General features: G+C 38.3%; 1 protein-coding gene across 3 annotated transcripts in view; it reads left to right on the forward strand.

Annotated features, from left to right (window-relative positions):
* The window catches only part of TFCP2 (transcription factor CP2), a 47869-nt gene that overhangs the window by 32193 nt on the left and 3474 nt on the right, over window positions 1–12202 (forward strand). For 2 of the 3 annotated variants that reach the window (XM_006870039.1, XM_006870041.1), the window contains 7 exons: window positions 2625–2735; window positions 3129–3217; window positions 4963–5011; window positions 6138–6231; window positions 7064–7154; window positions 9202–9314; window positions 9754–9896. In XM_006870039.1, the coding sequence (XP_006870101.1) occupies window positions 2625–2735; window positions 3129–3217; window positions 4963–5011; window positions 6138–6231; window positions 7064–7154; window positions 9202–9314; window positions 9754–9896 (690 nt within the window). The remainder of the gene's footprint in view (window positions 1–2624; window positions 2736–3128; window positions 3218–4962; window positions 5012–6137; window positions 6232–7063; window positions 7155–9201; window positions 9315–9753; window positions 9897–12202) is intronic. The other variant, XM_006870040.1, reaches the window with a different exon arrangement.

Raw genomic sequence — 12202 nt, forward strand, 5'->3', positions numbered from 1 at the left:
CATCTTACCCAGCATGACATCCTTCTCCAGCGACTGTTCCTCCTGACAATATGTCCAAAGTATGAGAGACGAAGTTTAGCCCTCTTGGCCTCCAAGGAGCACTCTGGCTGCACTTCTTCCAAAACAGATCCTTTGTTTCTTCGGGCAGATCTTGAATATATCCCACCTAAATTTAGAGATCATCTTAAGAACAGATTTAATGCATTAGACACTAAAGACTAAAAATCAAGAGTTGTGAGATGACATCAGAACATCGTATAGGAAGAAAGCAGCAGAAGGTCATGAAAAAGACATGAAAAAAGGATATCAGAAGAGACTGAATCATGCTCTCCAGTGTAAAGGTGCTATAAAGCTAATGGGAGAAACGAGGAGGTAAAACAGCTGAACAGAAAATTTCAAAAAGATCTGCTCGAGAAGACAAAGTCAAATAAGATAATGAAATGTGCAAAGACCTTGAGTTAGAAAACCAAAAGGGAAGAACACATTCAGCATTTCTCAAGCCGAAGGAACTGAAGTAAAAATTCAAGCCTTGACTTGAAATACTGAAGGATTCTATGGGCAAAATATTGAATGATGCATGAGCATCAAAAGAAGATAGGAGGAATGGACAGGGTCACTGTATTAAAAGGAAATGGCCAGTGTCCAAACCTTAAAGAGGTAGCTTATGATCAAGAGTCAGTGATACTGAAAAAAGAAATCCAAGGTACATTGAAGACATTGGCAAAGAACAAAACACCGGGAATTGATGGAATACAAATTGAAATCTTTCAACAAACTGTTGAAGTACTGGAGGCACTCACTCATATATGCCAAGAAATTTGGAGGACAATTAGCTGGCCAACTGACTGGAAGAGATCCATATTTGTGCCCATTCCAAAAAGAGAGGTGACCCAGAAGAATGTGGAAATCATTGGACAATATCATTAATATCACATGCAAGTAAAATATTGGTAAAGATAATTCAAAAACGACTGCAACAATACATTGAACTACCAGAGGTTCTAGCCAGATTCAGATGAGGGCGTGGAGCTAGGGCTATCATTGCTGATGTCTGTCAGATGGATCTTGACTAAAAGCAGAGAATACTAGAAAGATGGTTACCTGTACTTTATTGACTATGCAAAGGCTTTTGATTCTGTGGATCATGACAAGCCATGAACAGCATTGCAGAGAATGGTTATTCCAGAACACTTAACTGTATTCATGAGGAACCACTAGACCAAAAGGCAGTTGTTTGAACAGAACAAGATAACAATGAATGGTTTAAAATTAGGAAAGGTGTGGTCCAGTGTGGGCCACCACACTTACTCACTCTGTATGCTGAGAAATAATCTGAGAAACTGGATTATGTGAAGAAGAATGTGGAATCAGGATTGGAGGAAGGCTCATTAACAACCTGTGATTATGCAAATAATATAACCTTGCTTGCTGAAAGTGAAGAGGACATAAAATATTTACTGATGAAAATCAAAGACCATAGACTTCCATATGGACTGCACCTCAGTGAAAAAAAACCAAAAGTCCTCACCACTGGACCAATAAACGACATCAAGATAAATGAAGAAAAGATTGAAGTTGTTAAAGACTACATTTTGCTTGAATCCACTATCATCAACACTCATGGAAGCATTAGTCACGAAATCAAATGATGTATTGCATTGGGCATATCTGCTGCACAAGACTTCTTTAAAGTCTTCAAAAGCAAAGTTGTCAGTTTGAGAACTAAGGTGTACCTGACCAAAGCCATGGTATTTTCAGTAACCTCATATGTCTATGGATAAGGAAGACCATAGAAGAATTGGGGCATTTGAGTGATGGTGTTGAAGAAGAATATTAAAAGTACCATGGACTGCCGAAAGAACAAACAAATTTGTGTTGGAAGAATTACACAGCCAGAGTGCTTCTTGGAAGCCAGGATGTCCAAACTTCGACTCTCATTCTTTGAACATATTATCAGAGAGACCAGTCCTTGAGAAGGATATCATGTTTGGTAAAGTGGAGGGTTGGAGAAAAAGAACACCACCACAAAGGAGATGGATTTGCACAGTGGTAGTAGCAAGGGGCTTAAGTGTAGCGATGATTGTGAGGTTGTTGCAGGTCTGGGCAGTGTTTCATTCTGTTGCACATAGGGTCACAGGTCACTATGAGTCAATGCTGACTTGATGGCACCTAACAACAACTACATGCGGTGATGCAGTCAGCAACATCGTTGTATGTGAATCTCTTTCATATGTAGTTATGTTTTAGAAGTAATATTGTTAAGTGCCGTCAAGTTGGTTCCGACCCATAGCGACCCTGTATAGGTTTTCCAAGGAGTGGCTAATGAGCTTGAACCACCAACCTTGTATTTCAAACAGCTTTACAGTCTGGCACATTAACCCTCAGTTCCATACCAGGACTCCTAGAAGTAATGTTGTTAAGTACCGTTGAGTGGATTCCAACCCATAGCGACCCTGTGTAGAGTTTCTAAGGAGCAGCTGGTGAGCTTGAACCACCAACCTTGCAGTTCAAACAACTTTGCAGTCTGACGCATTAGTCCACAGTGCTATACCAGGACTTCAGAAGTAATATTACTGGGTCAAAAATGAGGTTTAGAGTTTAAAATAAAGTATTTCTCATTTCAGCCCAAAGGTGCAGATAGAAAGCAAAAAACAGATAGGGAGAAAATGGAGAAACGAACACCTCATGAAAAGGAGAAGTATCAACCTTCCTATGAGACAACTATACTCACAGAGGTAAAAGGATTTTTTTGTGTGTGTGTGTGTGGCAAAGGGGGGTGCTAATTTCAGCTATTTTTGAAAGATACTTAAACTTTACTCTTAAAAAAAATCTACCACTTTCAATCTGGTCAAAACCTAATGGTTCTGTGCTGATTTTTTTTCTTGCTTTGGGACCCTGATTATTGGCTAATAAAAATGTGCTATTTGGCACTGTAGGATAAGCACTGGATTGCTAGCCACAAGGTCGGCAGTTCAAATCCATCAGTTCCTCAGAAACCATATATATGGTCACTGTGAGTTGAAACCAACTTACCTGCATTTAACAATAACATTCAACTAACTGGTACTTTAGTGGAACCATAATATCAGATGTGTCTTTTCAGTGTCTAACTTGTCTTTTGTTTATAGTGTTCTCCATGGCCTGAGATTACATATGTCAATAATTCCCCATCACCTGGCTTCAACAGTTCCCATAGCAGTTTTTCTCTTGGGGAAGGGTAAGTTTGAGAAATGAAATTGGTTTGTATTTGCCCCAAATAATAGATTCTTTCACTATCTTTCCATAAACATGTTATCTTTCCAAATCATTAAGTACTTCCGTTTGGTTCATCTTTGCTAGATTCACGTGTTAACTCAAGTTTTGGGTTGCTTCCAAAATAGAGTGAAAGGGTTTTAGATAGCCTGCTCTCTCTTTTTTATTTTTTTATTCTCATTAGAAAATAGAATTTATGATCAATTTTTAGTAATTCAGGGACTGAATTTCTTGACTTTTGCCTTCTTCCCATTGCTGCTGATCATGTGGCTTTTCATTTCCTAATTGAACTTCCAACAGAAAATGGTCATTGGAAATTGAAAACAAGTTGTGCAAATATTAAAAATTTGTTTTGTTACTTGTTAAGAATATTTCTTAAAAACAAATTGCTAATTGTGTCTTGATAATTGGGGCAGGGGAGCAGAATTTGACGATATTGGCAAAATTAAATTTGTGATTAACTATGCGATACATTTAATCTTGTCTTAACTGTCTTTTACCTTCATCAGCAGTAATTGAGAGTTGGTACAGGTGCCTACTCCAGTTTTTAAAATAAAGTAGTTGTCTATAGTTCTAGCATTTAGTACATATTCCACATAGGCCATTCTGAAGCTTGAAATAAGCTATCAAATCTTAGTATATGATTTAGCTAAAATGTTTGATTTTAGATTTATTTCGGTTCTAAATTTTAGGTATTTAAGGTAGTTTTAATATTTAAAATGTAGCAATTAGGAATATAAAGAGGTAGAAGTTGTAGAAGGCCTAGATATAGCTAGGATCTTAAGATTAGTTAATTAACTGAATTTTGAATTTTGTGGTTAAGGAGGGAAATAAGGAAAGAAGGGGAAAGATCGTCTTGTAAGAAAAAAACCTCTTACCATTCACTTGAATGATATAATTTACTTTCAGGCAAAAAAAGGTTTTGGGGCTGTATTTTTTTAAGTTTTCTCTTTTTCATATGCTTCATTATTAGGCTTAAATTTCTCTCCCATAAAAGAAGTATTAGAAATGAGGAAAAATTCTTTAATCAAAAGGCATTTATGAATTGCTTTATGAATTGTTCCTCTTCCCTAATTCTTACTTTTTTAAAGAAGGAGAATTCATAAGAAAAACCAAGGGTATGGAGCTGATGATAAATTAGCATTAATTTATGAAACTGCTGTAAAAATAACTTAAATGTTTTTTAATTTAAAATATAAGATCACATTGCAAAAAATTTCCTCCAATCTTTTTATCTATGTATGTTTGTGTTGTATATGAGTCTTCAAAAAGTTTGTGAGAAAATTCCATTATCTGTAAATAACAAATTTTCATGAACTTTTTGAAATCCCTGTAGTTATATATTTAATATACCTATGCTATTTTATTCTGATATTTTAGTTTTATATTCTAATGAATTTCCCATTACTAATATTCTTTATGCCATAATTTTTTTAATGAATCCCATCCCCCTGAAATTTAGATTTTTTTACAGCTCCTCCAATAATTAATAAGGTTAACAAATGACATTGTTTCTGTTCTACCCATAAAGTGTTTAAACCAGAGTAACAAATACACAAGTATTGGATCAAAGGGTGTGGATATTATTCGGAGAACACAAATCTTAAATTTCTAGCTTAAAACTCATTTGAGGACGATGAATGAGGCGACAGTGAATTTCCCAATTATTATGTGTCATGAATCTTTCTTTCTTTTTAAATGTTTCTTCAGAAATGGTTCACCAAACCACCAGCCAGAGCCTCCCCCTCCAGTCACAGATGTAAGTCTAAAGTTGAATGTCAGTTTTTTACTCTGGTGGTGTAGTGGTTACGAATCGGGCTGCCATTCTCATGGTCAGCAGTTCGAAACTACCAGCTGTTCCGCGGGAGAAAGATGAGGCTTTCTGTTCCCGTAAAGATTTACATCCTCGGAAACCCTATACAGGGTCGCTCGCTATGAGTTGGAACCGACTCCATGGCACATAACAACAACAACAGTAAGATTTTAATGATTATCCAATTCAGTAGAAATCCCAGCATTTAGGGAGGGTACACCTTCGGAAACCCTGTACAGGGTCGCTATGGGTCGGAACCGACTCGACGGCACTTAACAACAACAACAACAACATTCTGATAGCATAGTGGTTTCAAATCAGGCTGCTAATCTCACAGTCAGTAGTTCAAAACTACCAGCTCTTCCGTGGGAGAAAGATGAGGCTTTCTGTTCCCGTAAAAGATTTACAGCCTCGGAAACCCTGTACAGGGTCGCTATAGTCAGAACCAACTCCACAGCACATAACAACAGCAACAACATTCATTCATTAAGCAAATATATACTGAGTTTTGACTATGTACTAGATTACTGTACTAGGAAATAGCGATCAGAAATAAGTAATGCAAGACCTCACATTTGAGGGGGCTTGGCGCGGTGGGTAATGTGCAGTACTGTGGAGTTAAACAAGGTTTGAACCTCAAGGTCAGTGGTTCAAACTCTCAGCCGTTCCTTGGAAACCCTATAAAGGGTTGCTATGAGTCGGAACCAACTCGAGGGCACTTAACAATAACAACAGCAAACCTTATACGGAGTCCTGATGTGGCATTGTGGGTTAATACACTGGACTGCAAAGTCGGTTTAAACTGCAAGGTCAGTGGTTCAAGCTCACTAGTCATTGAGTGGGAAACGACTCGATGGCACTTAACAACATAGTAGGGAAGATCAGGATGAATTCTACTGCCTTGTTGGCACATTTAGATAAGGAAAGGTTTATGTATAAAAAACTGTCAAGCAAATTGAGCCTGAGTTTAGGTGCATGGAGACGTGTTTAAATATGTGCTGCCTAATAAAGAAGCAATTTTATTACCAAAAAAAAATTGCTTTTACTAAACAAATGGCTTGCTCTCTTTCAGAACCTCTTGCCAACAACTACACCTCAGGAAGCTCAGCAGTGGTTACATCGAAACCGCTTTTCTACATTCACAAGGCTTTTCACAAACTTCTCAGGTGAAGATTTGCTTATTCTTCCCCATCTACCTATCCACTCAGCCAGTTTGAGGTATTTCTTTACATTTTAGGGCCTCCTAGAATCTGTGAGAGGCTTTTTTTGGTGAGATTTTAGTGTATATTTTTGTTAATGAAATTAATTCCATATGACTCTGTAGAATTTCCCACCAGCTGCAACTGTGCTGTGAAATACATAAAAAGAAATACTTAGTGTAGACTCACTTTAATTTAAAAAATATTTATTATATACCAACATTTTTTAAAATGCATATTTCATATAGCATTTTATCAAGGGGCATTTGAAGATAGTTTGAAATCTTTCCCTGAGTATCACTATATTGAATTTTGCATAATACATTTTGCTTTTATTTAGCACCTTCTGTATATCAGAGCTGGTAAGAACACAGAAATGGATAAGGCATAATTCCTGAACAAAGAGTTCATTCAATATAATTGCAATACAGTATGTGCACAAGGTATTTAGGTGAGGGTCTGGTGTCAGGGAACATGTGTGAACTAAATCTAAAGAAAGGATGAGGAGTCTGTTGGTCAGACAATGGAAGGACATTTCAGACAGGAGGAAAAACTTGCTCGTTAGGTGCTGAGGTTCAAAAATCAATATGGTGAGGGCATAGAATTAGGTGGAAAAGTTAATTGGTTGAGACTTAAGGTTGGAGAGGAGGCTGGGCCAGGTTAAGGAGAGCCTTGTATGCCACGTAAAAGATTATGGACTATAGCATACTGGTAATGAGATGTCCTTTTAACAGAATCCATTTTAACCATTGTTGACAAAGAGATCTTTTTATCATTGATTTTCTTATATTTATTCCAGGGGCAGATTTATTGAAACTAACTAGAGATGATGTGATCCAAATCTGTGGCCCTGCAGATGGAATCAGACTTTTTAATGCGTTAAAAGGCCGGTATGTAATTAGTCAAAATATTGGTGAGGTTGGATTTCAAATGGATTTGGATTTGGAGACTCTTCAAAATATCGTTTGAACAGTTTAATATGTATTCTCTGAAGATTTCTTTGAATGCCAGCTATGTACCAAATAAGCAAAGATGGAAAATATCTTTTCTTACACTTAATTCAAGAAACTTCCCATAATAGCCTGTTATCCATTCCCAAGTGATCTTTTCATTCGGCAAATACTGAATTAATCTCTGTCATGAGTCTGGTACTGTTCATAAGGATTGGTGAGCAAAATTGACAAGATCCCCATTATCATGGAGCTTATTTCCTAATGAGGAGAGGGAGAAAGAGAGAAACAGTTGAGTATTTTGGATAGTGATAAGTACTTTGAAGGGAAATAGAACTAAGCAAAAACAAGGTTATGGGCTAGAAAGTACCCAGAGGTTGGTCAGGAAGACAGTATTTCAGCTGAGTTTTGGAAAAGATGAAGCCACGGGGTCATTTGAGGGAAGAACATTCTAGGCAAAAGGAACAACAGATGCAAAAGCCTCAAGTCAATATTAACTGGAGAAAAGGTTATTCTTAAATTTGGTTAGAAGTTACTTAAGTATCCATCTGTAAATATTAGTTGTAACACAGTAGTTTATAGCCTTTTTCCTTTTGGGATTAACATGAATAGTTGTTGTTACTGTCAAGTGTCATTGAGTCAATTCTGACTCACCACGACCTTGCATAGGGTTTCCAAGGAGTGGCTGGTGGGTTTGAACCATTGATCTTGCAGTTAGCATTCCACACCAAGAGTCTAAAATTAGTGAACTTGATGGAAAACGCATACAGGTCAGTGATAACAGAACCAAATCAGTGATTAAATGAAGAAACAGATTATGAAGTATTTGTGTTTGTGTATATATCACAGGACAAAGGAGCTCTGGTAGCGTAGTGGTTACGAATCGGGCTGCGAACCTTAAGGTCAGCAGTTCGAAACTACCAGCCGCTCCGCGGGAGAAAGATGAGGCATTCTACTCCCGTAAAGATTTACACCCTCGGAAACCCTGTACAGGGTCGCTATGGGTCGGACCCGACTCGATGGCACTTAACAACAACAACATATATCACAGGACAGTAAATCAAGAAGGCTGTAATCTCAGAAATGTAAGGAAAGGTAAGATTCAGGGATTGTTGACTTGGAGAACAAGAATTCAACTTTGATTTTTTAGAGTATTATCTAAAGAGTATTAAGTGGGAAGGAGTACAGTGATCAGATCAAGCGGTAATTGAATAGTCTTGCCTATGAAGAACAGAAAGGAGTCCTGGTGGTGCAGTGGGTTAAGCTCCCCTACTTCACAGGAGAGAGATGTTGAGGCTGTCTGCTCTCTCGTAAAGATCTGTAGTCTCAGAAACCCAGAGGAGCAGTTCGACGCTGTCCTGTAGGGTTGCTACAAGTCGAAATCTGCTTGATGGCAGTGGGTTTGGTTTTATGGTTTGGTAAGAATAGAAAGAGGGCTTCGGCTACTAGGAGAAGGTAATGACAATAAGTACCAGCGTACTTATTGGAGTTTTAAAGTAAAAGTTGTATATAAAAGTTGTATATCTTGAACCTGACCCTAAAGCAGTGCTCATCCATTTTGAATGTTTCTAACTTTTTTTCATCAAACGTCACAAGCCCAAATGACTGCAGAGGGCACATAGGTAGTGTAAAGGACCCTGGGCTATACTGAAGAATGCAGGCACTGGGTGAGGAGGGCAGTTGACTCTATCTCATGTGAAGATGAGAGCCTGGTTTATCAGGAACTGATTGTCAAGAAAAGCCGAACATTCTCAAGTTTATATGATGTCTCCTGTTCGAACAAATTCCGTTTCTTTCTTTAAAAAATAACCATCACTGGGGAGCTAATAAAACATTGAATGAGCTGCGTTTGACCTATGAGTTGCCAGTTTCCAACCCCTGTTCTGTGCTATTAATAATATAGACATGCAAGTTCTCTCTTAAGGTGTGCTTACCATGAGAAATGTAAACTAACATGTTTTGTCTTTGTGTTTGTTTTTGTCTTTAGCATGGTACGTCCAAGACTGACCATTTATGTTTGTCAGGAATCCTTACAGTTGAGGGAGCAGCAGCAACAACAGCAGAAGCATGAAGATGGAGACTCAAATGGTACTTTCTTCGGTAGGTCGTTCTGGACAGACCAGGACAGACATGAAGAGAGGTGAAGAGATGTCTTAAGGGCATGTGTGATGGGAATTCATCAAACAGCAGATTCAGCATTTGCTAGAAGTAATGGTAATCATGAATATTTATTGAGCTCCTAATATATGTCAGGCACTGTTCTAAGCACTTCTACATGCTGTAGTTTTATAGTTAATAGCTCCTTTTCGCAGTAGATTTTATTGTTATCTCCAGTGTTTAGATGAGGAAAAGTAGGCTTTAGGATGTTAAACTAACTAACTTCCCTTGGTCACACAGCTAGCAAGTAGCTGAGGCACCATTTGAACACAGGCAGCCTGACTTCTGAATCCGTTGTGAAAGTGGGCATTCCTGATGATCAGATGACTTGTAAGAGCACAGGGCGTTTTGTACTGACTGTTGTTGCTCTCTCCTTTTGCAGTGTATCATGCCATCTATTTAGAAGAACTGACTGCTGTTGAACTGACAGAAAAAATTGCTCAGCTTTTCAGCATTTCCCCTCGGCAGATCAGCCAGATCTACAAACAGGGACCCACAGGAATCCATGTGCTCATCAGTGATGAGGTAGATTTTTCAGTACAACTCAACTGCCAGATGACAATCATTTGTCAGGGCACATGAAAGAGCAAGAACGGGCAGAATGTGCTCCATTCTCTAGACCAGAAGTTTTCAAATTATTTTGCTTGCTTATCTCCTGAAATTTTTAAAAACTCCCTTTGTGCATTTTTAGGTTGACTTAAGATTTTTTTATTAGAAGTTTAAATGTTGCAAAAGATGTCACTTGGGGGTGTATTTTATGAAGTTTGCCATCCTGATGTGTGGAGCTATAGGATAAGTCCTGGACTGCTAACCCACAAGGTTAGTAGTTCAAACCCACCAGTTGCTCCTTGTTGTTGTTGTTAGGTGCCATTGAGCCGGTACGGACTCATAGCGACCCTATGTACAACAGAATGAAACACTGCCCGGGCCAACTTCAGCAATTGTTGCCACGCTTGAGCCAGTTGATGCTTTGCCAGTCCATCTTGCTGGGGGTCTTCCTCTTTTTCTCTGACCCTCTACTTTACCAAATATGATATCCTTTTCCAGCGACTGGTCCCTACTGACAGTATGTCTGAAGTATGAGAGATGAAGTTTGGCCTCCAAGGAGCACTCTGGCTGCATTTCTTCCAGCACAAATCTGTTGTTTCTTTTGGCAGCCCAAGCCACTTTCAGTATTCTTCTCCAACACCATAACTCAAATGCATCAATTCTTCTACAGTCTTTCTTATTCACTGTCCAGCTTTCGCACACATACGAGGTTGTTGAAAATACGATGACTTAGTTTTCAAGCTACATCTTTGCCCTTCAACACTTTTAAAAAAACGGTCTTGTGCAGCAGATTTGCCTGATGGAATACGTCATCTGATTTCTTGACTGTTGCTTCCCTGAATGTTGATAGTTGATCCAAGAAGAATGAAGTCCTTGACAACTTCAATATTTTTTCCATTGATAAAAATGTTGTCTATTGGTCCAGTGGTGAGGATCCTTGTTTTCTTTATATTGAGATGTTATCATACCAAAAGCTGTGCTCTTTGATCTTCATCAGTAAATGTTTTAAGTCCTCTTCACTTTCAGCAAGCAAGGTTGTATCATCTGCATATCGCAGGTTGTTAATGAATCTTCCTTCAATCCTGATGCCATGTTCTTCTTCATATAACCCAGCTTCTCAGATTATTTGCTCAGTATACAGGTTGAATAAGAATGATGAAAGAATACAACTCTGTTATACACCTTTCTTAATTTTAAACCATTCAGTGTTCCCATGTTCTGTTCGAACATCTGCCTCTTGGTCCAGGTACAGATTCCGCATGAGCACAATCAAGTGTTCAGGAATACTCATACTTCGCAATGTTGTCCATAGCTTCCCATGATCCATACAATTGAAAGCCTTTGTATAGTCAATAAAGCACAGGTAAATGTCTTTCTGGTATTCTCTGCTTTCGCCAAGATCCATCAGACATCAGCAATGATGTCTCTTGTTCCACGTTGTCTTCTGAATCCAGCTTGAACTTCTGGAAGTTTTCTGTCAATATATGCTTGCAGCCATTTCTGTATTACCTTCAGTAAAACTTTACTCGCATGGGATATCAAAGATATTGTCTAATTATTTCTGCATTCCGTTGCATCACCTCTCTTTGGAATGGGCACAAATATGGATCTCTTCCAATCAGTTGGCCAGATAGTTGTCTTCCAAATTTCTTGGCAGAGAGATGAGTGAGTGCCTCTTGTGCTGCTTTACTTACTTGAAAGATTTCAGTTTTGAGTCCATCAATTCCTGGTGCCTTGTTCTTTGCCCATTCTTTCAATGCACATTAGACTTCTTCCTTCAGTATCATTGGCTCTTGATCATATGCTTCCTCTTGAAATGGTTGAACATCAACCATTTCCTTTTGATACAGTGACTCTGAGTATTCCTTCCATCTTCTTTTGATGCTTTCTGCATCATTCAATAATTTGCCCAGAGAATCCTTCAATAAGGAAAGTCGAGGCTTGAATTATTTCTTCAGTTCCCCCAGCTTGAGAAATGATAAGCATGTTCTTTTTGGTTTTCTGACTCCAGATCTTTGCACATTTTATTGTAATATCTGACTTTGTCTTCTTGAGATGACCTTTGAAACTTTCTGTTCAGGTCTTGTACCTCCTCATTTCTTCCATTTGCTTTAGCATCTCTACTCTGGAGAGCAAGTTTCTGACATCCATTTTGATCTTTTCCTTCTTAATGATTTTTTGCTTTATTCTTGTATGATGTTCTTGACGTCACCCACAACTTTTCTGGTCTTTGGTCGTTAGTGCTTCATTTATCAAAACACTCAAGCCAGTGAGGATGAAAT

The sequence above is a fragment of the Chrysochloris asiatica genome, unplaced genomic scaffold (genome assembly GCF_000296735.1).
Source record: "Chrysochloris asiatica unplaced genomic scaffold, ChrAsi1.0 scaffold00138, whole genome shotgun sequence".
Classification (NCBI taxonomy): domain Eukaryota; kingdom Metazoa; phylum Chordata; class Mammalia; order Afrosoricida; family Chrysochloridae; genus Chrysochloris; species Chrysochloris asiatica.